Source organism: Ovis canadensis, chromosome 7 (assembly GCF_042477335.2).
Source record: "Ovis canadensis isolate MfBH-ARS-UI-01 breed Bighorn chromosome 7, ARS-UI_OviCan_v2, whole genome shotgun sequence".
Classification (NCBI taxonomy): Eukaryota; Metazoa; Chordata; class Mammalia; order Artiodactyla; family Bovidae; genus Ovis; species Ovis canadensis.
This window is the reverse complement of record NC_091251.1, coordinates 91483448-91511255: the sequence shown is the minus strand read 5'-3', so window position 1 is coordinate 91511255 and position 27808 is coordinate 91483448. Positions and strand designations below refer to the sequence as shown.

The window sequence follows — 27808 nt, the reverse complement described above, 5'->3', positions numbered from 1 at the left end:
CTGTGGGGCTAAAGGGTTCCTATGGTATCGTATACGTGTGTGTGTGTGTGTGTGTGTGCACGCGCGCACTTAGTCATGTCCAACTCTTCGCGACTCCATGAACTGTAACCCACCAGGCTCTTCTGTCCACGGGATTCTCCAGGCAAGAAGGGAGTAGGTTGCTATTTCCTGCTCCAGGGGATCTTCCCAACACAGGGATCAAACCTTAGTTTCTTAGCATCTCCTGATTGCAGGCAGATTCTTCACCACTGAGCCACCTGGGAAGCCCTATGGTTTCATAAGTAATAATAATGGCCACCAGGATCTTCATCCAGCCTCTTTCTTAGTGCTCATGACAGTCTCTTGGGGAAACTGAGGCTCGGAGAGGCTTTCACTTACCAAAAGCCAAACAGCTTGTAGGTGGTAGGGCCAGGGTTTGCACCCAGTAACAGGGCCTGACTCTATTACTTATGCTGAGCCATCACTGTCTACTGCACACCACCTCTCCTTCAGCGTTTCTGGTAGGGAAGCAGCCATGTGGTTCCTCCACATAGGCCTAGCCAAGTGGCCACGGGTTCTCCCTGACCACCCCATCTCTGTTCACTAGATACGTGGCTCTGGACAAATTACTTAACCTCTCTGTGCCTCAGTTTACCAGTAGAATGGTACTTCAGAGATTCGTTGTGAGAATTTAAGTAGTCAATGCGTATAAAGTCCCTAGGGCCTTACACATGAAAACATTCAATCTGGGTTTGCCTACTATTGTTATTGTGGTTATTCCCAACTTACCGAAATTTTCTCCCCCCCAGATGTCCATCTGAGCATCATACTTTCCCAAGTGGTTAAACCAGGACTTGTCAATCACGAAGATTCCTCCAGCTATGACAGGCGTCCTGGGAGCAAGGAGACAAAAGAGGTAATACATTAGCTAGAGAATCTGAGCCCCTCTAGATGGCCCCAGGGCTCAGGCCATTTACCCTACAATCACCCACTTGCAGAGTCCCTGGGGCTGGATGTCTGGCCTGTCCTTTGGTCTATGATCTCTCTCCCCAGGGCTCAGAACAGAGTCAGCCCTTAGACTGTGCACCTCTAGGAGCCCTGGTGACTGAACCGACCCCTGGAAGCCTCCAAAGCCTCTGACTCAGGGAAGGGACAGGTCTCCCCAGAACCCACAGCAGGTCTGACCTTATGGGCTTGGTGGGGTCTGTCCGGGCAATCTTCTGCTCCAGGGGGATCTGTTCCCACTTGAAATGCAGGCTCCAGTCGAATCCTAAGGGTCAGAGTGGGGTGAGGATGGGGCCTAGGGCTCCTGTCCCCTCATTCTGCCCCCTGAGAGTCTCTTGATCAGAACCCTACTTGCAAAGGGCCCTGGGCGACTGGTATTATCATTCCTTCATTCAGAATGAGACAGATCCCTGTCCTCATGGAGTTTCAATCTAATGGGTAAGACAAAGACTTACAAAGATAAATCAATAAATGGATAATCTGTCAGTTGGCGTGGGAGTGCTAAAAAAAAAAAAAAAAAAAAGAAAGAAAGGAAAGACAGGAGACACGTGCATGCTGCTCTAATAAGGGCGCCCAGCAAAGACTCTCTGACGAGGTGACATTTGAGTAGAAACCTGAATGAAGGACTGATCCATGCAGACTGATGGGAAAAGGGGATTCTAGGAGGGAGAACAGTAAGTGCCAAGGTCCTGAGGTGATTTCCCAAAGGAGAAATGCCTGGCTCCCTCCCATTCATCCTCAACATCTAACTAATGACTGTGTCCATTTGAAATCTGAGCCCCAGAGAGGAACTCAACTCTGCTCATTAGCTCCTGGCCACAGATTCTCTGGAGCTGCTTGCCCAGTAGAACTTGCTGCATTGATGGATGTGTCCTACATCTGCCCTGTCCAACAGGGTGGACCCAAGTCACATGTGGTTACTGAGCACTTAATGTGCTGCTGGAGCAACTTAGGAACTGAGTTTTGAATTTTACTTAATTTTAATTAACTTAAATGTACCTAGCCCAAAGTGGCTACTGTCTACTGTATTGTATAGCATGGCTCTAAAGCCTAGATCAGAGCTGTCCAAAAGAAATACTTTGCAAGCTGGAGATGCAAGCCACATATGCAATTTAAATTTTTCTAGCAGCCATATCTAAAAGTAAGGACATATGAAATTAATTTGAATAATGTATTTTTAATGCAAGATCATCCAAAATACTATCATTTCAAACTGATGATCATATTCATAATGAATACAAAAAATTACTAATGAGATTTTTTTACATTCTTTCAAACTAAGTCTTCAAAACCTGGTGTGTATTTTATCTTACCATGTATCTGAATTCACACTGAAAATGGAGTCACATTTCAAGAGCTCAATAGCTAACTGTGGTTAATAGCTACTGTATTCAGCCAGGTCTACACCATTTTGGGGTGTACAAGTCAGGAATCCACGCAAAGTTGAGGGTCCCCCCTTCCCCACTCCCAAGATAGCTGTCATATCATGTTCTTGTGCCCAGGACTCGTGCCCATCCTCTCTGGGCCAGCTGTTTTTGAGAAGGATGTGTCAAAGTTTGGGGGCAGGGAAAGTGTGGAGACTAGCTTGACTCTGCCCGCATCATGCCAGGAGCCTCCAGCTGCCAGCTCTGGTCCTGCATCCCCAACTCCACAGCTCTATACAATCTCCTTCCATTTTCTGGAGGTAAGGGCAGGGAGATGCCGTCTCATTTTCTGGAGATGCTCTGGACCTACCTCCGCGAAGGTCAGCAGATGCAGCAAGGTAGGCGAAATTATCCAGACTGATGACATCAATGATGGGGCTCACCACGCGGGTGTGGTCCTAGGGGAGGACACATGAGGTGGTGTGAGGTCAGGGACTCTGTGAAAAAAGCCCCAACTGCCTGTTTGGTGAAGTTCTCTCAAGGCATGAGGTTCTCAGCACCTCCTGAAGGACATGTCAGGCTCCCAGGAGCTGTCCTGCATCACCACACCAGGCTCACAGAAGGTCCCACTTGGGTCTCACGGGCACAACGCTCTCCCAGCCTCTTCCTCTAACACCATGTTGAGCCCTGCTGGGATCTCACCTCCTCAGTGAAGCCCTCCCTGATTGCTGCAGGCAGAGGATTTCTTCCTCTTTTTAAGCTACTCTCATAATTATAGTCCCGACAATTCCTGGGACAACGAATCAGATGTTGCCTGAGGTGGCCTTTCTTTTTTTTTTTTTTTTTGAGGTGGCTTTTGTATTGCTGGTTTGAACTGTTGTTTTACTAACTGTCATCCACCTTTGCACATGATGGGGTTGAGTCTTCCCATCTGGACCTCCAGCAGCCTGAGGGTAGTGACCCTGTTGCAGTCCCTGGGGAACCTGGGTGGCACACCTCTCATGCCACCTCCACTTCAAGGTCAGACTCATACTCCCTCCATCACCTCCTAGACACAAATCCACTTCCAAAATATTGGTGGGTAATGCCAATTTTACTAAAGGGTTTTTTCCTGAGGTGGGGGATGTGGAGAGAGTGGTGGTGGTGGATTTTTATCATATACCACGTGCAAAACTTAATCGCCCTTCATCAGCAGGATGTCTGCTCTCTTCTTTTCTCCCTCCATGGAGGGACAAGGAACAGAGCCTCTTCTTTCTTCTCTGTCTGCACTAACCCTCAAAATGCCCTTGTCTGCAACTTTGAATCTAGCTCTGTCCCTCAGTTCACACCCCGTCTTAGGATGACAAAAATGTGGGACGTGGCAGATCAGAGGAGACCATCCATGGTCTCACAGTGTTCCATGGGAGCCTCACTTTATCCTTGTATAGACTTGTTTTTGTATTGAGATATAATTCACACCATATAATAATTTTATTAGATATAATTGATATACTATAAAATTCACCATTTGAAAGTGTACAGTTCTGTGGTTTGTACTGTATTCACAGGGTCATGTCACCATCAGTTCTGTTCAGTTCAGTCGCTCAGTTGTGTCTGACTCTTTGTGACCTCATGAATTGCAGCACACCAGGCCTCCCTGTCCATCACCAGCTCCCAGAGTTCACTCAAACTCACGTCCATCGAGTTGGTGATGCCATCCGGCCATCTCATCCTCTGTCATCCCCTTCTCCTCCTGCCCCCAATCCCTCCCAGCATCAGAGTCTTTTTCAATGAGTCAGCTCTTTGCATGAGGTGGCCAAAGTATTGGAGTTTCAGCTTTAGCATCATTACTTCCAAAGAACACCCAGGACTGATCTTTAGAATGGACTGGTTGGATCTCCTTGAAGTCCAAGGGATTCTCAAGAGTCTTCTCCAACACCACAGTTCAAAAGCATCAATTCTTTGGCACTCAGCTTTCTTCACAGTCCAACTCTCACATCCATACATGACCACTGGAAAAACCATAGCCTTGACTAGACGGACTTTTGTTGGCAAAGTAATGTCTCTGCTTTTGAATATGCTATCTAGGTTGGTCATAACTTTCCTTCACCATCACCACTATCTAAATCCAGAATACTTTAATCACCCCAGTAAGAAACCCTGTACCCACTAGCAGTTACTCCCCCATTCCCCTCCCTCCAGCTCCTGACAACCACGAATCCACTTGGTATTTCCTCAGACTTGTTTACTCTGGACATCTCATACAAATAGAATCGTATAGTTTATAGCCTTCTGTGACTGGCTTCTTTCACTGAGCATAGTTTTCAAAGTTCATCCATACTATAACACGTATCAGTACTTTATTCCTTTCCTATGGCTGAATAGTATTCCACTGTATGGCTATATCACATTCTGTTTAGCCATTCATGAGTCGATAGACATTAATTTGTTTCATGTTTTGCCTATTTGGAATAACACTGTTCTGAACACTTGGATTCAAGTTTGTGTATGGGGCATGTTTTCATTTCTCTTGAGTACATATCTAAGAGAGGAATTGCGGGGTCATAAGGTAACTCTATGTTTAAACTTTTGAGGAACTGTCAGTCTGTTTTTCAAAGTGGCTGCCATTTGACATTCCCACCAGCAATGCACAAAGGCTCCTATTTATCCAAATCCTCACCAGCAGTTGTACTATCCATCCTTTGATGAGCCCTCCTAGGAGGTATCAAGTAGTATCTCATGGTGGTTTTAACTCGCATTTCCCTAATGACTTAACGTTGAGCATCTCTTCATGTGCTTGTTGACCCTCTGTCTATCTTCCTTGAAGAAACATCCATTCAAATCCTTTGCCCGTTTTTAATTTGGGTTCTCTGTCTTTGACGGTTGAGCTATAATCACTTCATCCTTGGTTCCATGTGTCCAAATCCTCCCCATTCCAAAGAGCAGTGGGCGCATGGGAAGGCCCTCTGCTTGAGAACAATGTCCTCTCCTCCCTCCTCCGCAGGCTTCCCAGTCTGACCCCCCCACCCTCCGCTCCTCATCACTCACCCAGGAGGAAAACAACACCACCCGTCTGCAGAAGGAGCTCCATGGCTCACCCACAAATGAAGTCACTCAGGAGGGAGCAGATCACTTAGTTTCTAACTCTGCCTGTCCAGCTCTCAGAGACAGTTCATACCCTCCCCACCCACAGTGCCAAGAACATGGTGGGCGTGTCCTGAGGGACAGAGCTTCCCCAGGGACAGAGAGACTTACCTCCTTCACTCGCTGCAGCATGGGCTGCAGCCACTCCGTGTTCACTTCGCAGTGGCTGTCCAGAAAAGTGAGGACGGCAGCTGCCGCCACGTCTGCCCCACGAACTCGGGAGCGGATCAGCCCTGAAGTGGGAGGGACACAGTGGTGCTGGGTGGGACTCAGCCAGTTTGCTCAGCCGTCCCCTCAAAGGCTCAGGGCTCTCTGCCCCTTAGGGCTCAGGTTTCCTCTGAGTTACTGTGATTTAACTTCTCTTTGTATTTGCTGATTTCTTCCCTCTTTCTTCCTTTCTCTTATCCACCCATCCATCAACTTCTGAATGCCACCCTCTGCCCCCATGTAGAGGCCAGACACTGGGCTCTGGGGACACACTGATGAACAGTCAAGAGTTTAGTGAACAAAAGTGGCAGTAAAGTGTGGTTTGGTACCTAAGGGGAACTAGAACCAAAACCCTTTCCCCTTCAACATGGAGGAAACTCAGTATGCTCCCCCTTGGCTGCACTATGCTGTATGACCTGCAGAGAGTCTTCCAGACCGAGACAGGCTGGAGTCAGTGCTCTCTGCTCTATCAAATCTAAATGCCCTCCTCTGGCTTCGAGGCCCTCCATCATCTGTCCTCACCCCACTTATTCCCTGTGCTGACCAGGTCTGATTCTCCCAGGACGAGAGACTAAGAAAAGGAAGGTTAAGAGGCTGGGCTGTGAGTGTGGGCCCCCTGGCTGGGGGTGGAATCCTGGCTCCTCGGTTCATCACTCCAGGCAAATTACTGAACCTTCTTACACCCTAGTTCCTTTATCTGTAAAACAGGATGAAGGGCTGTTATGAGGACTGAGTGTGAGAATGTGAGCAGAGATGAGAAGGTAGGAAAGGCAGGAAGAGGCTGGTAGTACTACATGTACCCAGGCCTGACTGATGCCTTTGCTCAGAGTCTCTGGGCCTAGAATGCTCTCTCTTGCTCCCCATTCATCTGTCTCTCAACTCTCTCACCCAATCCAGGCTCCCTCCCAGATCACTGCCTTCTCCTTTAGCTCCCCACCCCCACATAATTACACCAGCCTTGGAATCCATCATAAGCTCTCTGAGGGCAGGGACCACATGTAAACTTCTTTTGTGTTCCCTAGAGAGTCATATATAATCCTATGCCATAGTTGATGCTCCAAGTACATCTGCTCTATATTGCCCTGTACTTTTCTGAAAGCATTTAATCCTTACAATAACTGTGCAGGGCAGAAAGGGAATATTATTAGTCCCATTTCTCAGAAGAGATAACTAAGGCAGCCAGAAGCAGAGCTACTTGCCTACAGTCATGCTGGGATAAGGGCTGCTCCAAGACAGCAGGAGGGTCTTTCCCCAGACCTTGGTCTTGCCACTAGGAATGCAGCGAGACTACATTTGGTTGGTATAACATGGCATCAAAAGGGAGCAGAAGTCTAGACCAAAATGGGTCTACAGTACACACAGGATTCAAGGACATACCTTCCCTCCGGTCATTGCGTAGGCACTTGACCTTGGGGATCCTGGTTAGCAGCAGACAGTCTTCGGCTGAGGGTGGAGAGAAGGAAGCAAGATTGTTTAGATATGGACGTCAGACCACATATAGTTTGACCAGGCCCAGGGAAAGGGCTGGGAAGGCGAGGTGTGGTCCTCTCCACTGGGGGACAGGTCATCTCCCCATCCCCTGCCCCCAGGACAGACGGAGGAATGCCTGTACTTGTGGCATAACCCCCAGGGGGTGCCACAGAGTACCAACAACCTCTCCAGTCCAACACCCTCTGAGCTAGATTATGTGTTAAGTTGCTTCACTCGTGTCGGACTCTTTGCAACTCTATGAACCGAGTTCCACCAGGCTCCTCTGTCCGTGGGATTCTCCAGGCAAGAATACTGGAATGGTTTGCCATGCTCTCCTCCAGGGGATCTTCCCAACCCAGGGATCAAACCCACTTCTCTTGCGTCTCCTGCATTGGCAGGTGGGTTCTTCACCACCAACACCACCTGGGAAGCCCATTTTGTGGGGACAATATTCTGCACACGGCAGCTGGATAATGAAGGATGCTGCGGATGTTTTATTTTTTAAAATGTCATCTCACTGGTGTCCCATCAAAGCAACACCACTCCTTTGGCGCCAAGGAGCAGAGCCAGGAAAGGCACTTAGTAAAGACTGAAGATCCTAGTAACGGGCAGACGTCAGCCTGTGGTGGCCAGGACTATTTCAAGAGTGCCTCCCTCAGCATTCTGGAGAGACGGGGTGTGAAATGGTGCAAAAAAAGAAGATGGATACTTACGATCTGAACTGAAGTCATCCACTAGAATGATCTCCTGGATCAGGCTGGCAGGAGTTCGGTTCAGGACGCTGAAGTGGTGACCAAGATAGATGAGTCCAGGTTTAGGGGCCACCTTCTACTTCCTTCTTCTTACCATCAACTCCCTTACCCCCCACCTCAGGGGCCAGCACACTGGCCATGGGCAGCTGCTAGCAAACCCTTCTTGCCCTGGTCAGTGACTGAGGGGCAGGATGTTCCTCAGGCTCCTCCAAGCACCTGCTGACCCTGCTGCCTGGACCCTCGGGCACTTGAGATTCACCCCAGGTGGTGGGTGGGGACTGTCCTAGTTTAGCTGAGGCAGGATCCATAGCTGCTCTAGCTGCCTGGGCTTAACAATGGCAACAAGGCCAGAGAGCAACCCCTGTTGGCCTGGATGCTGCCTGCTTGGAAAGCTGGCGAGGCTCCTTCTGACCTGATGGGTCAGGATGGGTGTTCTCAGAAAGCACCCCCATCCCAGCTTTTCCCTCCCGACATCCCTCCTCTTCCTTCACTCCCCATGAAGAAAGCCCAAGCTTCTTTAATCCTTGGAATATCACTGGGTACTCCATTCTGAATCCTGTTCTTATCTATGTTCATTAAAGAAACAAGGTGATTAGAAGTCAAACTTGACCACAGGGCCAACCTTAGGAGGACAGAAGGGGTATCTCTCTCTGAATTGCTCTCAGGTGCCTACTGGGCCGGCACCCATCCACCTGAGGTCTCACTTCCGTCCTTGCCTCCATTGGCTCCTGGCCCCTGTGTTTCTGCCCATGTCCTGGGGACCCGCCCTTGTGTTCATGCATCTCACTAACAGCTGGACTTGTTGGGTCCTGACCCTGATTCACTAACCCCAGCTTCTCAGAAGGGCAGAAACCCCCTCCCAACTGCCCACCGGTCTTCATGCTGTCTGGCCACAGTGCTCAGTCTCAGTGTCCTCCCTTGCCAGGGCCCAGCAGATCCCCGAGGCCTGCGGGAGCAGCACCACTGAGATGAGGGATGAGGCAGGGCTTACCTCTTTACTGTGCGCAGGAGTGTAGAGCGGGCTTCGTTGTGGAAGGTGATGATGACGCTGGTGGCCGGCAGGTCTGAGGAGTAGGACATGGACGGACAACTGAGAAGAGAGCAGAGAGCACAGAGGGCAGCTGTGGGACATCCTCAGGGCATCCAGGCTTGAGGCTTCTTTCTGTCCAGTCTGCTGCCGCTGAGGCTGGGCGCAGGCCCTGCTCCCCCAAACCCATGCCCACCCCACTCAGGCTGCCCAGCCTGGAGTCCCCGGAGGAACAGCACAGGCTGGGGGAACTTCCCAGGCCCAGGGGCTCTTCACCCCAGTCCTAGGATCACTCAGAGCCCCATGGTCACTGAAGTGCTAAGGGAGGCTCTGACGTGTGTAGGCACACAGACAGAACCAACCTGGACCAACCGACAGGACTCCCTGCCCAATGCAGCAGCCAAGACAGAAAAAATGGCAGAGGGGAGAAGAGAAGAGGGAAAAGGGCCTTTCTCTGTAGCCCATCTCCTTCTCGTCGCCCATCTCCTGACATCTGGTGGGACCTAGGGAGGAACTGCCCCCATCCTGCCCGCCCGTGAATCTCTCCCTCTCACTGCCAACGTGAACAGCCAGGCTGGCGAGAGCAGGTAGGGTGCCCTCGCTCTCCCCATGGGCCCTGGGGCACCTAGGGGGTAAACTGAAGTCTCTGAGGAGACACCAAAGGCAGTTCCCCCCAGCCCACTCCCTCCCCTAGCAGCTCTGTGCTCCCACCTTCTCCAGACACCACATTTTGGGCCCCCTGGCTCCCCTGTCTTCTGGAAAGGGAATTAAAACGATCCATCCTCGCCAGCCTTCAACGCTGTCATTTCTGAGAATGCTTCTGTGAATGCATTTACTCATGCTCCTGGGGCCGGCGGGAAGGCAGCCGCAGAGCTGGTTTTCATAGCAATCTTCTTTATTACAATTGCTCCCTGACTATTCCAGCCACGACTATTTTTTCATTACGGCATTCATTCCACTGACAGCGGCTTACGGCCAAATTCCCAGGCCCATTTCCTGTCCAGCAGAGCAGACAGGGTCAGACAGGCAGGAGTTCCACTAGCCTGGGACCCCCACAGGAGAAGTCGTGAGAGGCCTTAAAATAATTCTCCTCGAGAGGGGATGTGGGGGAGGAGGAGGGGTGGAGAAGTTCACCTCTGCCCAGGAAGCCAGGCGTTCCAAGCGCCTCTCCTCCCAGAGGCTTGTGGATTTGGGGGCTGGAAGGGGCTTGGTCTGCTGAGATGGGGAGCCCTGGAAGAAGGGGTCAGCCCCTTGCACTGACCTCTAGGGCCCCAGTTCTGTATCTCTGAATCCTAAGTGCCCAGGAAGGGAATGTGGACAATGATGTCCATTCTCCACCTGAAGGTGGCCAACCTGCCCACACCCCATCTGGACAGTGGACTTGACCTTCTCCCACCCGCCCCCTTCAGCCCTCTCCATCCTGCATTTCTCTGGGATTTGTATCTGTAATGATAGGAATTTATGGCTCCTAGGGACCAGGAGCCTCTGAAAAGCTTTGTCTCACATCTGGGCTTTGAGTTTGGGGCTGGTGGGGTCTTCTCTGTGATGCTGGTAGGTCTGTCTCACACAGTTTAGCTGTCGTTGGAAGACCTCCCTCATGGGGGCTCCCTGGATTCAGGGCTGCATCAGGACCCGGCCTGACAATCTGGGGTCCAACAGGAGCTGCGGCCTGGAAGCGGAAGAGCGTGGCTCACCCCACACCCCAGGCTCCGCCAGGGGAGGCCCTGCCCACCACCGCCAACACCTTCTTTGTTGACCCTACAGATATGCGTGTGCAAACACACACACACGCACACACACACACGCATGCACCCCCTGATCCATCTCAGGCTTCTGAGAAGGCTGGGCAGAAGCACTGGGGCAAGAGGAAAGGCCTTCCTCACCAACCACCATAGGCCTGGATTTGAGGAGTCTCGTTTTAAAATGTGTGTAGCCCCAAGAGGAATTCCGCCTTTAAGTTTCCTGGTGAACACCTGAGAAAGCTCAGAGTGGGGGAGGGTGGGGGAAGGGCAGAGGGGATCCAGGCCAACCCCTCAGTGCCCAGATATGGGTCAACAGAGCCTCCAGGCCCTGGAGTCCTGGTCTAGGGCCTCTCCCACCTACCACGCCGGGAGAACAAACAGCAAGACCGGGAAGCATTTCTGGGAGTTGCTGAGGAAGGGTGGGAGGCAGTGGGGCAGGCAGAGGGCAAGGAAAGGGATGCCCGTGGGGGCGGTGCATAGCACTCCACTGTTTGCACAGGGCAGGCAGGGCTGGCCCCGCAGGCACCACCAGCCAGGCACCAGGAACGCCAGGCTCACCCGCCCGCTGGGGACCTCCCCTGGTCTCCTGGCCCGCCACTCTCGCTTGGACTCCAGACTGAGGTACTGAGGGGCCTCTGTGGCCTGGCTGGGAGGTCTCCTTGGGCCTCTCAGACCCTCAGGAGGTCAGTGAAACTAAGAGGAGCCAGGAAAACAACAGATAGGAAGGGGTTGTATGTCTCAGGAGCTGGACTGAGTCTGAGGAAATTTTCCTCATTTCTTAAACCCATGTGACTGAAAGAAAAGCCAGCTGGGGTCGGCCCTTCCCTCCACCTTTCTCCACCAGCGCAACAGAGGCCACACCTGTAATGGCGGGTGTCCCGGATGGGCCGGTCGGGGCTCAGCTTGTCGCTCTCCAGCTGGTTGAAGGCGTGCTGCCTGTAGGGGTCCTCTCCAGGCTTCAGCTGCTTGGCTGCCAGGTACGCCTTCTCGTCAAAGCCTCTGGAGGGTGTTCCTGTCACCTGAGACAAAGGTCAGCATCAGAAGGGCCACAGGCAAGAGGACAAAGGAGCCACTGAGTGGCAAGTACTTCTGACAAGGCGGGAGCCAAGCATCACCTCATTGGTACCTGAGCAGGAGATTATTATTCCCCCAGTGTACAGATGAGGAAACTGAGGCTCGAGATAGTACCCCCACATGTGGGGGCAGGGAGTATCTGGGACTGTCTGAACTTTCCACTCACTTTTGTGTACCTAAAACTGCTCTTAGAAAGTAAAGCCTACTGGACTTCCCTGGTGATCCAGTAGTTAAGAGCATGCCTGCCAGTGCAGGGGACACGGGTTTGATCCCTGGTCCAGGAGGATCCCACATGCTGTGCATCAACTAAGCCCGTGCACCACAACTTCTGAGTCCATGTGCTGCAGTTACTGAAGCTCGGGCGCCTAGAGCCCACGCTAGCAACAAGGGAAGCCACCACAATGAGAAGCCCCGGCACTGCGAGGAAGCGTAGCCTCCCCTTGCCGCAATTAGAGAAAGCCCACGTGCAGCAACGGAGACCCAGGGCAACCAAAAATAGTAAATAAGCCAACATTAAAAATAAAAATTAAAAACCCTATTAATAAAAAAGCTCAAGGTCAGAGCTAGTAAGTCCTAGGTTTCCAGAGTCAAACTGGTCATTCTGACTCGGAAGCCCACACTCTTGGCCAATGCTCTTTGCTGGATGTGGAGATGGTGACACTTTGGAGGGCACCAGATCCCCCAAGATAAGGGGACCACCTGAGGGGACCACCAACCAGGCTGGAGGTCACCAAGCAACCGTCAGATGGACAGTCTCCTAGGTATGAATTTGGGCCTGGCACTGGGGCTAGGCATGTAGGAGGTGCCTGATCAGTGAAACACCCAGGGCTTGGACAAGGTTCTGCCCAGAGGAAGCCTCTTCTCTGGGATTCATGCTTGCTGCTGAAATGGTCCACATCAGATCTCCGGGGGCCCGGGCGCTAAGTGCTGGGAAGTGATGGATGGCGGTTGCCCCCTCCTCTTAGCCACACCCTGCTCTGTGCTCCCAAAGTCCCCCCCATGAAAGACACTGGGGAAAGACACTTCTGAGATGAACGGATGGGTAGATGGATCCTGACATCTCATTATTTGAGCCACACTGCTGGCTGATAGCCCCTAGAGTGCCTGGAAATATCAGCTGTGAGTGTACCTCGACTCTACCAGACAGGAGCTGTGGGCCCGCAGGGGCAGCAGGAAGGTAGGTGAGAGCTGTCCAGGGATAGAACCCCTATATGAGAATCCCGCCACAGGCCTAGTCTCTAGAGGGATGGTCCCAGGAAGGCAGCTTGGCCTGCTGAGAGAAGACCAATGTGTTAGGTGATGCTGGGGGGCTTCCACCAGCAGCCCAGGGCCTCCACGTTCCCCTGAGAACCTAGAGCTCCAGGGAGTGCCTGCCTCTTTTAGGGCTGCCTCTCTGTAGTGTTCCTGCCTCCTAGGAGCCAGTCCTGAGCTCCCTGAGGTCAGAGCCAGTGAGGGAGATTTCCTCGGGTCCAGTGGGCCCAGCCTCATGCCACACACATGCTTCAGATGGTGACGACGGCCGTAGCAGCTGCACCGTGGTGTTCTGATTTGGCGCCATACCAGGGGCTGGGCAGATGGGGTGGAGTCCTCATGGACTCGAAATCCATTTCAGGAAAGAGAGAAGGAGGGAAGGAGGGAGGAAGAGGGAAGGAGAGAGGGGGAGAAGGTTCTGGCTTGAAGCTTGAATTGCCAGAAGGACCCAAGCTGTCAACTGTGAGAGTGAGAATGAGGGTTCTTTTGTGTCCTTCCCACCCGGGGAAAGAATGGGTGCCAACTCTGCCCCCAACTTCCTCTCAGCCTGGGGGTCAGGGAAATGGAAATCAGCCTCCAGCTGATGGTGGAGGAGCTAAAATAAGAAAAACAAAATTGCAGAAGCTCCCATGGGGAGAGCATGTTACTGAATTATCCTACAAGTCAACTGAGAGAAATAACCGTGCCATGCTTATTTATTTAGGACTTGTGGCCACTCTGTGGGCTCAGGAAACCCCCAAGCCCTCATCCCACACTCACCCATCACCCAAAAAATATTGATCAAAAGCCACCCACCTACCGGGCACTGGAACACACTTCTAGAAGCTCCAAACATCACCTGATCATTCATTGATTATATGGATGCTTGAATCCGCGCACTCCTTCATCCACCCACCCATTTATTCAGAAAAGCTCCACTGAGCACCTCTTTGTGCCAGGAAGAAGAAGGGCTGCTTCTGACACTGTCCTCTGCTGCCTTCCTCGCCTCATTCAAAGCTTCCTTGGGGCCTCAGAGAACGTTGGAGAAGAGCATCTCTAGGGAAGTTCCTCTCGGGGCCTCAAAACTGAGCTGCTACTGCTGCTAAGTCGCTTCAGTCGTGTCCGACTCATTGTGACCCCACAGATGGCAGCCCACCAGGCTCCTCTGTCCACAGGATTCTCCAGGCAAGAATACTGGAGTGGGTTGCCATTTCCTTCTCCAATGCATGCATGCATGCTAAGTTGCTTCAGTTGTGTCCGACTCTGTGTGACCCTATGGACAGCAGCAGCCCAACAGGCTCCTCTGTGCACAGGATTCTCCCAGCAAGAATGCTGGAGTGGGTTGCCATTTCCTTCTCCAAAACTGAGCTACACGTCCTCAAAGATGCATCTACTGCTCCCTTCCTCAGACCATTACCTCTGATGGTCCAACCCTCCTCTGAGGTTGGACTCTTCACCCGTGACACACCTTTGTGAAGAAGGGGGCCAAGGAAACACAGGCCTGCTCCTTCCAGAGGTCTCAGCTCTGCTTTCCCATTGGCCCAGCATCCACGGGGTCTGGAGCTGAAACATCAGTGGCCCTGAGTCAGCTGAGTGTTGGGGAGACTGGGGAAGGGTAAGATGGGAACTCTCCATCCAGCCCCTCCCTGTCTCAGCCCAGTCACCACCCGGAGCTCTTCTACTGGGTATCTAAGCAGTACACACACACACCCCACGGCTCATTTCCCTCTAGCTCTTGAACTCTCCTCTCCCTCTGGCCCTGGCCTTTGATCCTGAGACTTCCAGGCCATGACCACCTCTAACTCTATGCCTCAAAATGAATTCTTCATCAGTCCCCAGAGCAGCTGCTTCTGCTGTGCTGCCTGAGGCGGACATGGGCAGTCCCACCCTCTGAGTCCTCCAGGTGATAAGTCCAGGGGTCACCCCTGGTACCCTCCTGCCCCCAGGCTCCACCGTGATGCAGACCCCAGCCCTGGGTCCCACAGGCAGTGGCTGAAGCACATCCCACTAGTGTTAAAGCAACAGGTTATTCACTGAGAGTCTAGATTGTGTTAACACTGTGCAAGAAGCTGGGAGGATGGAAATCAAAAGGACAGCTCCCAGAAGAGAAATCTAGGGATCCAGATTACCCGCTTCTCTCCCATCCCACACAGGGCATGGCCACGCAGGATCATGAAGAAGCCTCCACCCTCAAAGTTAGATCATGGGTAGCTGGAGAACTGGCCATGGGTCCTCACCCAGCCTACCTCGGCTGAGGCAAGAGTCCTGCAATGGCACAGACACCAGGCCCTGGTGAGCAGTGCGCTGTGGTCTCCCGTTCTCCCAGCCACACTGCCTACAAAGCACACTGGCTAGGAGCAAAGCATCCTTTGGCTCTAGGCTGCTAAACCATAAGGAGCTATATCTCGATCGGCCTGAGGGACCCGAGATGCTGGACTCAGAGCCAACAGGAGGCACTGGATGGGACTGGCACTGCTGCCCTTTCTGGATGAGGGCACAGGGGCTGTCTGTGGAATTCTTATGCCACAAGGCACTGACATCTTGCTTTATGTCTCTTTTGCATTAAGTTGTGAGCTCCTAGCACCTGGCACACAGTAGGTATTAAGCAGATGTTTACTGAATAAAAGGATGAATGAGTGAGTAAATGAATGAATGAGTAAATAGATACCTAGACAGTGTCCCTGCTCTCACCTTACTTAAAATCATCTGGGGAGAAAACCACAGTGAACCGATGGGATCCTCTGACATAGCACAGGGCCTCCAGTGGCTCTCGCCCTCCCTGAGGACGAGCCCCAGAGCTCACAGTGGCCCAGGAGACTCTGGGAGCCAATGCCCTGTCCCCTTGTTGGCCTCAGCTTCTACTGTTGCCCCTCTCTGGCTCTGCTCCAGTCACACTGGCCTCCTGATGTTCCCTGAGTCTGCCGGTAGCCTTCCCTTCCGCCCCTTTGCTCATTCTACCTTCTTTCCAGAAGGCTCTTCTCCCAGATGTCTGCACAGCTTGCACCTTCACCCCCTGCAGGGCTCTGCTCAAACCTCACCTCCTTGGTGAGCGTTCCCCAACCACCATCTGTAAAACCCTAGCCCCACACTTGCCTTCCATCCGTCCACCTGCTGTTTCTCCTTATAGTGCTTAGCACCATCGGACGTTCTACGTGCATTTTGCTTATCCATGTTATATTGTTGACTGCTTCTTCCCACAAAAATAAAACCTTCCGCAGGGCAGGGATTGTCTGTTTCATCTAATGCTGGATCCTGAAGCCCAGAACAGTACCCAGCGGGGCTCGAAGGCAATGGCTAATGAATATGTGAGTGATGGAGGGATGAGCTGTCACGACTGCAAGCATCTCCTGCCCCCACACCACACTCCCCACACTCGGCTAACACAACACTTGGAAATGTAACGGACCGAGACGGTGGCAGGGTAGCTTTTGCCCATTTTAGGGATCTCCTCACTCACATGCTTCTGGCAGGGCCGCTAATCACTTCCCTCCCACCCGATCAATACCTCAGTCACCACCATGAGGTGGGCACAAGACGCAGGCTAAGCTGACCTTGTCACTGCACTCCCAGACACAGGGGACTGGTTCAGAACAGTCATTTGACTTAATCTGGGCCGATCAGAATGAAGACTGAGTGCTGAAGAATTGATGCTTTCGAACTGCGGTGCTAGAGAAGACTCTTGAGAGTTCCTCGGGCTGCGAGAAGATCAAACCAGTCAATTCTAAAGGAAATCAACCCTGAATACTCATTGGAAGGACGGATGTTGAAGCTTAAACTATAAGACTTTGGCCACATATGCGAAAAGGCAACTTATTGGAAAAGACTCTGAATGCTGGGAAAGATGGAAGGCAGGAGGAGAAGGGGGCGGCAGAGGATGAGATGGTTGGATGGCATCACTGACTCGATGGACTTGAGTTTGAGCAAACTCCGGAAGATAATGAAGGACAGGGAAGACTGGCATGCTGAAGCCCATGGGGTTGCAAAGATTTGGACATGACTTAGCAACTGAATAACAACAATCAGAATCCACCCTGAGACTTTTCTATACAATGAACTCTTTTCGTTAGCACTGCTAAGCCTGGAAAGTGGGAGTCTTCCTGCCCACAGAAATCTTATCTGGAGAATAAAACCAAGAAAAATCAATCAGACCCAAGACATGGAAAGTAAGAGCTCCAGTGATATTCTTTGGGGTCCCTGAAGCCAATTATTTCTGATCCAAATTCAGTTTGATTTTTTTTTTTAATCTTTCTATATCTGTCTACCTACCTATCTTTTTTTTTTTGAACCAGTTTGAGTTGGCTATTCACTCATAAACAAACCTTCAGAGATATCAGTCCTTTGGTCCTTTCAGTGAAAAGAAAACCACTCTCCAAAAGTAAGAAACAAAAGTCAAAAACAAAAACCAACAAATGGGCTACCAGTGGCAATGACAGTTTGGGTGAAAGCCATCCATTTCAAGATTTTCAAGCTAGTCTCTGCAATCTGGCCCAGGGACTTGAGCCCAGAGCTGGGTGAGGCATTAGTTGCCTTGTGGAGGAGGCAGGGCTGTGGTCAGACTTCAGGAAGGGTGGGGGGTGGGGGAGTTCCCACCTGGACTGTGACTGAAGAGGCCCTTGAGCTGCCGCAGAAAGGAACACGTGTCGAGGAGATTAGTGAGTGACAGCCTCATGAGCCTCCCACAGCCCTCCAGCCTCCTGCTGAGCATTCTTGGTGCTGTTTAAGCAACAGCCTCCCCGCTAGTCTGTGTTTTCAGGAAGTGGATAATCCAGCACTTCCATGTCCAATAAGGTCAATCATATCTTGAAATTGTTTATGCTGAAAGAACGACTCTGCTCTATAAACTGGGGAGAACTATTTCTCATTTTTGGAGACTTTTTATTTTCAGTCCCTTACTTCAATTAAACTTTGAAAACCTGCCTGACTTGCATCAGTTTGTTCCTTTTTTCCACCTAGATTTGCTTATTTCTTTTTGACTGCTAAATTTAGGAAACAAACAGCCAAGGGGAAGTTTTAAAATAAGAAAGGAAAATATTTTCCAAGTCATTTTCATCAAAAACAGTTCAACCCAAATCTCCAAGCCTTGTAAATTTTCCTTTAAAACATACACGTATCCCTAAATTTTAGATTTAAACAACTCTAACTCCTTTGGAATAACTGCTGCCCAATTTCCTTTTATGACCAGTAAAACAGGTACCTGCTGGGTTTGCCTTTCACTAAATTCACTGGAACTGCAAATAAAAAGACTCTGGTCCTTTTTAATGGATGACTCTTGACTTTTTTTTTTTTTTTTCCTGAGGCTGCTTTAAAGCCCAAACACCTGGTGAACAAAATATAATTCCCAACCACTCCCGACTGCCCTGGGAACAAAAATCTCATCTGATGCTGTGTCTCACATTAAAAGACTGCCATTCATTAGGAGAGCTGGGGAACAGTGCATGAGTCACCATCTCTGAGAACACTGTCTCGGGTTCCACCTCTCCCAAATGAAAAGGCGGGCCCCCTGAGTGTCTCCGCACGCTGCTGGGTTCTGGGGAGGCAGCCAACTCCGCTTGGACTGCCAGGGTTCCTGCTCAACCAGACAGGATGCTGAGGGCGGCACCAGGCTGGCAATCTCAGCTTGGGCACAGGGGAAACTTGCCTGGGTTACTGAGCACCTGCCCCAGACATGTCCCCATCTTCCTTTTCAAATTGCATGTATACCAAGTCGTGTCCGACTCTGTGTGACCCTGAGGACTGTAGCCCACCAGGCTCCTCTGTCTATGGGATTCTCCAGGCAAGAATACTGGAGTGGGTTGACATTTCCGTATCCAGAGGATCTTCCTGACCCAGGGACTGACCCCATGTCTCTTACATCTCTTGCATTCGCAGGCAAGTTCTTAACCACTAGGGCTACCTAGGATGTCCTTTTCAAAAGCAGTCCTTTATTATAAGGTTGCCAGCCTGGGCTTTGAAATCTGATGGCTCTGGGATAGAATGCCAAGTGCTTACTGCTCTCTGGCCTTGGAAAGTCACCTAGCCTTTCTGAGTGTGCTTCTTTATCAGGAAAATGGGGATTACAGTGAGGATTCAAGGAGATGATGTAGATGATGGGTTTAGCACAGTAACTGGCACATAGATTATATATTAATTATTAGCTCGCCTGCCTTTTTAGCAGTGGCTCTCAACCCTGGCTGAACATTAGAATCATCTGGGAAGACTTTTAACATCCTGACATCTAGGTCCTACCAAGGACTAACTACATCAAAATCTCTGGAGGTGAGTGGCAAGCATCAGGGGTTCTTAAGGCTCTCCAGATGTTCCAATGTGCAACCAAGGCTGAGCTGCTGCTTCCAGAGGGTGCAGGGAGGTGAGTGACTACTAGTCACAAGCTACTGAAATGACAGGACCAAGAGTCAGGAGGGACCTAAGCCATCTCCCCTGACCTCCTCCCAGGAGCAGCACTGTGAGTCTGGTTTTCTGGCCTCTATTTGTACTGACCCAGAGTTTCACTATCAGCAGAGCCAAATGCAGCTCAGCTAGAGCCTCCAAGTTTACTCTAGAAATGCCACCTTGTAACACTTATGCTTCCAGGCCTGGGAGGTTCTAGTTCAATTACATACCAAGGAGCTCAAGGTAGGGGCTGCCTGGGAAGCCCACCTTGAACTTCCAGTTAGATTTCCCACCATGGCCTGACTTCTCCAGGGTGCTGATAACTTCAGAGCTTTATGACATCAGTGGTCTCATCAAGAAAGAGACACTCATTGGGAAAGGGGCACCCATTCCCAATTAGGGTCCTCCATTCAAGGATGGTACAGGGCACCAGGTCCACTGTTCCAGACCACCTCTGCTCAGATCCAGGAAGATGCCAGTCCCAATCAAGCTCTCTGGGTCTCATTTCCTCTGCTCAGCCCAGAGGCCATCTAGGGATGGAGGGATTCTGAGGGTGGTCCATGCTAGCAATGTGTGGTGTGAAAGCTCAGTTTCCACCTGCTTATCAGCTTACCCAAGTTGAGGAGAGCATTCCTGGGTCTGTAAGGGGTACCAGAACTCTGGCTGACCCTCCCAGCCACAACGGCTGTAGAGTATGAGGAAAGATTAGGCCTCTTCTCATCTGATACTGTCTGCCCACTGAGGGTCTACGATGACCTGGATGCTATCTTCAAGTAGTCTTGCCAAATAGGTGTTTTTTTAATCCTTATTTTACAGAGGTGGAAACTGAAGCCCAGAGAGGTAAAATGACCAGCCCAAGGTCACACAGCTTCTGAGTGGCTGGGCTGGGACTAGAATTGAGGCTGTCTGGCTGCAAAGCCTAAGGACGAAGCTTCCTTCACACTACTCCAGGGCCAGATGAGCTTGGCACCTGCCTTCCGACTCTGAGTCCCTCAGCTCCCAAGCAAGCTGGCCTTCAGTGCCTGGACCACAAACAGGCCCTGACAAGTGCAGGATAGGGGTGGCCTCCCTCCTGGGCTCAGGGTTCAGAGCATCAGTTCATGACTCTAATGGAGACCTGCCCAGTGCTGTCATCTCTTGGCCTGACATGAGGATGGAAATATTTCTTTGCTTAGGGCTAGAAAGAACACGGAAAAAATGAGAAGTAGAAGAGCTTGTATTACTCAGACCTAAATAGCACATAACCAGATTTCCCCAGGTCAGCTCAGGCTCTCCTTGGTCTTTCCAGCCAGGGACACCCTCAGGGTCTTGATGGACTTCAGCTGCAGTCACAGTTCAAGGGGGACAAAACTGATTTCCAGTCAAATTCTTGTCTGCTGGATTGTATCAATCCTCCAAACAACACTGCCACGCTCTGTGGCTGAGAGCAAGGAAGCCAGCAAAGAGAACTGCTGTGACGGCTCTCAGGGCTCCCCAGGCCCAACACATACCCTCCCCACTGACATGCGGTATAGGTCCCCACCTCGTTCTGCTCCAGTAATGCAAGTGTAGTGTGTCACTGTTTGTAAGTTATTGCACTTCCGGTGTTTTATACTCTGAATCTATTGAACTTTAACTTGTCAGATATTAATCGGAAAAATAAAAGCAATAATGGGTCATGTAACGGGGCTTCCTTGGTGGCTCAGGTGATAAAGAATCTGCCTGCAATGCAGGAGACTCCGGTTCCATCCCTGGGTTGGGAAGTTCCCCGGAGAAGGAAATGGCAACCCACTGCAGTATTTTTGCCTGGGAAATCACATGGATAGAGGAGCCTGGTGGGCTACAGTCCATGGGGTCACAAATAGAACACATCGATATGACAATTTTGAGGGTGACGATAGCCTCCACTGAGATTGGGACCAGCTGGGCCAGGATCAAATTCTACTCATTAGACTCAGCATACCCTGATCATGGGGTGGGCACCTTAGTTTGAGACACTTTTCAGCACAGAGAGCCAAATTAGAGCCAATCGTGGCTGAGGCAGTACATGATTGGCATTGTGGGTCAAGTTCAAAAATACATTACCTGTTGTTCATGACTAATGTGATTAAACAATTAGGTTAGACCCATCAGTAGGAGAAAGCAGGACAGAGACAGACTTTTTAAATCAGGTTAAACAAAAAGAAAAAGGAGGCAGGGAAGGGGAACTGGAAAAAGCAGCCTGCCTCCTGGGAGACTTTCTTAAAGAGCCACTGCTGGGATGAGTACAACTTGTCCTCTCAGCAGGACCATGCCCCAGGACTGGCCCTCCCCTGCAGCCCAGCATTTTATCTAAGTACAATATACTAAGTGGCTGTAAAGTCTGTAAACGGGGATAATAGTAATATTTTTTAATGAACAGAGACATTTTGATGACTTCTGGGATACGCCAAAGATGCGGTTTTATTCAGTGAGAAATCAGAGACACCGATCATCTGATCACAGATGCCTGTGTTGGGGTCCAGGGCGACGTGGGCTTCTGTACCGTATTCATTGCAGTTCTCCATGGTGCACCGAACCATGCGCTGTTAATGAGCAACAATGAACAACCATTTCATGCAATCTAAATAAGCCACTTACTATATATGCTCATCCTTGTTTTCCTAGATGTCCACCCTGTGGCTAAACAGAACCTTAAAGAGAAAATGCAGTTCATTCTTGAAAAAGCTTCAGTGATATTAAGATACAAATTTTCCCTGACTTAATCTACAAACTCAGGGCAATCCGACTAAACAGCAAATAACAACTGTGTGGGGGGTGGGGGGGGGGCGGTAAGGATTCAGCTAGGAGAGTATAAATATGAGTGAACAAGCAGTGAAAATCTGAAAAAAATTAAAGATAGAGAAATAGGCCTATCAGATATTAAGACATATCAAAGACTGTAGATTTTGTATGGCAAGATACTACTGGCATAATACCAAACAGATCAGTAAAAGAAAATGGAGAGATCAGAAATAGATCCAAGTAAATATGAAGGGTTGTCATAAGATACAGTTGCATTTCAAATGGCAGGGGGAAGGGGAAGGATGATGTTAGCAATGCAGCTAGACAACACAGAAACAAAGCTGAATGCATTTCTAAAACCAAAATTAATTCTAGGTGGCTCAAAAATTTTTAATTTAAAAAAGAAACTGAGAAGTATAAAGAGAAAATTGCTTACTTTTTATTCTATTTTTTGGCAATCTTGAATATAAAATTCAAATGTTATTTTTAAAACTACATAAAGACTTTTAAAACTAGAAATACCAGAAAGTCAAGATACAAATATCACACTGGGGAAAAAAAGTATATTAGCCAAATAGAGGCCAAACAAAGAACTAACTTCTTCAATATACAAAGAGCTCTTATGAATCAAAGAGCCAACAATTCACAAGAAATGTAGACATACTACAAACTACAAATGGTGGCGAGGGTGTAGAGAAAAGGGAACCCTCCCACACTGCTGGTGGGACAGTAAGTTGGTGCAGTCACTATGGAAACCAGTGTGGAGTGACTGAGTGAGGGATAGTCTCTCAGGAGGTATCTCAAAAGAACTGAAAATAAAACTATGAATACCATATGACCCAGCAATCCCTCTCCTAGGCAAATGTCCAGATAAAACCATAACTCAAAAAGATGCATGCACCACTGTGCTCATAGCAGCACTATTCACAATGGCCAAGACATGGAAGCAACCTAAATATCCATGGACAGATGACTGGATAAGATGTGGCGCATAGACACAATGGAGTATTATTCAGACACGAAAAGGAACGAACTGACACGATTTGCAGCAACATGACAGCTCTAGAGATTATCATAGTAAGTCAGAGAGAGACAAACACCATACAATCTCACCTACATGTGGAATGGAAACTATGACACAAACGAAGCTATCTACGAAACAGATACACACACAGATGTAGAAAACAGACCTGTGGTGGCCAAGGCGGGCTGAGTCGGGGAGGGGTGAACTAAGAGTTTGGGGTTAGCAGAGGGAAACTGTTACACAGGATGGATGCACAACCAGGTCCTACAGTAAAGCACAGGGAACTACTGTCGACGTCCTGGGAAAAACTATAATGGAAAAGAATACTTAAAAGAATATAGGGACTTGCCTGGCGGTTCAGCGGTTGAGAGTCTACCTGCCGATGCAGAGGACACGGGTTCAATCCTTGGTACGGGAAGTAAGATCCCACGTGCCACGGGGCAACGAAGCCTGGGCACCACAACTGAGCCCGCACCCTAGAGCCCGTGCTCTGAGGCAAGAGAAGCCACTGCACTGAGGAGCCTGTGACCACAACTAGAAAGCAGCCCCTGATCACTGCAACCAGAAAAAGCCTGTGCACAGCAGTGAAGACTCAAAGCAGTCATAAATAAATAAGTTTTTAAAAGACGCCACCTAATTACCAGGCCTCAATTTCTTAAAAATTAAAAAAAAAAAGAAACGTGGACATAAAATGTTGTATACGTGGCTGTAAATTCCCACCCTGCTTATTTAACTTATATGTACATCATGTGAAATGCTGGGCTGGATGAATCACAAGCTGGAATTAAGATTGCCAGGAGAAATTTCAAGAATTTCAGATATGCAGATGACACCACTCTAATGGCAGAAAGTGAAGGGGAACTAAAGAGCCTCTTGATGAGGGTGAAAGAGGAGAGAGAAAAAGCTGGCTTAACACTCAACACCCAGAAAACTAAGATCAAGGCATCTGGTCCCATCACTTCATGCCAAATAGAAGGGGAAAAAATGGAAGCAGTGACAGACTTTATTTTCTTAGGCTCCAAAATCATGGTAACTACACCATGAAATTAAAAGATGCCTGCTCCTTGGAAGCAAAGCTATGACAAAACTAGACAGTATATTAAAAAGCAGAGACACCACTTTGCCAACAGAGGTACATACAGTCAAAGCTATGGTTTTTCCAGTAGTCATGTATGGATGTGAGAGTTGGACCATAAAGAAGGATGAATGATGAATTATGCCTTCAAATTGTGGTACTGGAGAAGACTCTTGAGAGTCCCTTGGACTGCAAAGAGATCAAACCAGTCAGTTCTAACGGAAATCAACCCTGATTATTCATTGAAAGAACTGATGTTGAAGCTGAAGCTCCAATACTTTAGCCACCTGATGTGAAGAGCTGACACATTGGAAAAGACCCTGATGCTGAGAAAGACTGAAGGCAAAAGGAGAAGGGGGTGGCAGAGGATGAGATGATTAAATGATATCACCAACTCAACGGACATGAATTTGAGCAAACCCTGGAAGACACTGAATGGCAGGGAAACCTGGCATGCTGCAGTCCACGTGGTCACAGAGTCAGACGTGACTCACAACTGAACAACAACAGACATAAAAGGTGTCAACAAGTTGTTTGCAGAAATATGACATACAAATGATCAACAATCAATGATAGATGTTCAGTGTTACTGATTATTAAATAAAAATAAGTTAAAACAAGATACAACTTATTGCTAATTTAGTAAGTCAGTTCAGTCGCTCACTTGTGTCTGACTCTTTGTGACCCCAAGGACTGCACACACCAGGCTTCCCTGTCCATTCCAACTCCTGAAGCTTGCTCAAACTCATGAATCACATCGGTGATGCCACCCAACCATCTCATCCTCTGTAGTCCCCTCTCCTCCCACCCTCAATCTTTCCCAGTATCAGGGTCTTTTCCAATGAGTCAGCTCTTCACATCACAAGGCCAAAGCTTTGGGATTTCAGCTTCAGCATCAGTCCTTCCAATGAATATTCAGGACTGATCTCCTTTAGGATGGACTGGTTGGATCTCCTTGCAGTCCAAGGGACTCTCAAGAGTCTTCTCCAACACCACAGTTCAAAAGCATCAGTTCTTTGGCACTCAGCTTTCTTTATAGTCCAACTCTCACATCCATACATGACTACGAGAAAAACCATGGCTTTGATTAGACAGACCTTTGTCAGCAAAGCAATGTCTCTGCTTTTTAATATGCTGTCTAGGTTGGTCATAGCTTTTCTTCCAAGGAGCATCTTTTAATTTCATGGCTGCAGTCACCATCTGCAGTGATTTTGGAGCCCCCCAAAATAAAGTCTCTCACTGTTTCTATTGTTTCCCCATCTATTTGCCATAAAATGATGGGACTGGATGCCATGATCTTAGTTTTTTGAGTGCTGAGATTTAACTCAGCTTTTTCACTCTCCTCTTTCACTTTCATCAAGAGGCTCTTAAGTTCTTTTTTGCTTTCTGCCATAAGAGTGGTGTCATCTGCATATCTGAGGTTATTGATATTTCTCCCAGCAATCTTGATTCCAGTTTGTGGAAATTTAGTAAATTCAAAGATAATTATTACTATAATGTATTTTGAAAGCTTGAAGAAATAGGAGCCCTTATATGTTGGTGGATTATCAACCGGTATGACCAAGGCTGACACCAGCATTTAAAAAAAATATTTACTTATTTGGCGGGGTCAGGTTTTAGTTGCAGCACTCAGGCTTTCCATTGTGGTGCACAGGCTCCAGAGCACACAAGCTCAGCAGTTGTGGTTCAAGGTCTTAGTTGCCCCATGGCATGTGGGATCTTAGTTTCCCGACCAGGGATTCAACCCACATCCCTTGCATGGCAAGGTGAATTCTTAACCACTGGACTACCAGGGAAGTTCCAACACCAGCATTTTAAATGCTGTTAATGCCATTTGACTCAGTAGAAGTTTCAAATTTATATAAACATATACCTGATTTTCCTGAGACAGTCCCAGTATATTTCCTGAGTGTACTCTCAGGACCCCCTCTGATTTAGAATTTGTCTTAGTTTATGCAACAGATTATATGATCATCTTACATTTCTAGATATTAACTCTATAATTAAACTCACATGAGTATTTGAAATGTACAAGTACCTTAATTACAGTAGCATTTATTTAAAATACTGGAAACAATTTAAATGCCCATCAGTAGAGGACTGATTAAATAAATTATAGTTTATTCTTACCATAGAATTCTAAACAAATGTTAGGAGGAGTAAGTCAGGTATGAATATTGTGATTCATTTTGTACAAAGAGTTCATAAACATATGCATATGTAAATGCATAGATTTATTTTCAAAAATATATAGTAGAGTGTCGGGCTTTCCTCATAGCTCAGTTGGAAAAGAATCTGCCTGCAACACAGGAGACCTGGGTTCGATTCCTGGGTCAGGAAGATCACCCGGAGAAGGAAATGGCAACCCACTCCAGTATTCTCACCTGGAAAATCCCATCAACAGAGGAGCCTGGCAGGCTACAGACCATGGGATGGCAAAGGTCGGACACAGCTTAGAGACTAAACTACCACCATGGTAGAGTGCTAAATAGTGGTCATTCCAGCAAGTGGCACTTCCAAGAGGGGGCCGGAAAATGAAGGAATTTTACCTTTTCCTTTATACAAATAAACGCAAAGGTATTTATTCTTTTCAGCTCAATTCAGTTCCGTCACTCAGTCATGTCCGACTCTTTGCAACCCATGAATCACAGCACACCAGGCCTCTATGTCCATCACCAACTCCCAGAGTTCACTCAAACTCATGTCCATTGAGTCGGTAATGCCATCCAGCCATCTCATCCTCTGTTGTCCCCTTCTCCTCCTGCCCCCAATCCCTCCCAGCATCAGGGTCTTTTCCAATGAGTCACCTCGTCACATGAGGGGGCCAAAGTATTGGAATTTCAGCTTCAGCATCAGTCCTTCCAAAGAACACCCAGGACTGATCTCCTTTAGGATGGACTGGTTGGATCTCCTTGCAGTCCAAGGGACTCTCAAGAGTCTTCTCCAACACCACAGTTCAAACGCATCAATTCTTTGGTGCTCAGCTTTCTTCACAGTCCAACTCTCACATCCATACATGACCACAGGAAAAACCATAGCCTTGACTAGACGGACATTTGTTGGCAAAGTAATGTCTCTGCTTTTGAATATGCTATCTAGGTTGGTGACAACTTTCCTTCCAAGGAGGAAGTGTCTTTTAATTTCATGGCTGCAATCACCATCTGCAGTGACTTGGGAGCCCCCAGAAATAAAGTCTGACACTGTTTCCACTGTTTCCCCATCTATTTCCTATGAAGTGATGGGACCAGATGCCATGATCTCAGTTTTCTGAATGTTGAGCTTTAAGCCAACATTTTCACCCTCCTCTTTCACTTTCATCAAGAGGCTTTTGAGTTCCCCTTCACTTTCTGCCATAAGGGTGGTGTCATCTGCATATCTGAGGTTATTGATATTTCTCCCGGCAATCTTGATTCCAGCTTGTGCTTCTTCTAGCCCAGTGTTTCTCATGATGTACTCTGCATAGAAGTTAAATAAGCAGGGTGACAACATACAGCCTTGATGTACTCCTTTTCCTATTTGGAACCAGTCTGTTGTTCCATGTCCAGTTCTAACTGTTGCTTCCTGACCTGCATATAGGTTTCTCAAGAGGCAGGTCAGGTGGTCTGGTATTCCCATCTCTTTCAGA

General features: G+C 48.9%; 1 protein-coding gene across 3 annotated transcripts in view; it reads right to left on the bottom strand.

The window, feature by feature from the left end:
* The window catches only part of GALNT16 (polypeptide N-acetylgalactosaminyltransferase 16), a 109335-nt gene that overhangs the window by 22855 nt on the left and 58672 nt on the right, over positions 1-27808 (bottom strand). For all 3 annotated transcript variants that reach the window (XM_069595132.1, XM_069595131.1, XM_069595133.1), the window contains 8 exons: positions 11531-11688; positions 8892-8990; positions 7862-7929; positions 7056-7121; positions 5583-5704; positions 2719-2806; positions 1165-1249; positions 769-872 (listed from right to left, as the gene is read on the bottom strand). In XM_069595132.1, the coding sequence (XP_069451233.1) occupies positions 769-872; positions 1165-1249; positions 2719-2806; positions 5583-5704; positions 7056-7121; positions 7862-7929; positions 8892-8990; positions 11531-11688 (790 nt within the window). The remainder of the gene's footprint in view (positions 1-768; positions 873-1164; positions 1250-2718; positions 2807-5582; positions 5705-7055; positions 7122-7861; positions 7930-8891; positions 8991-11530; positions 11689-27808) is intronic.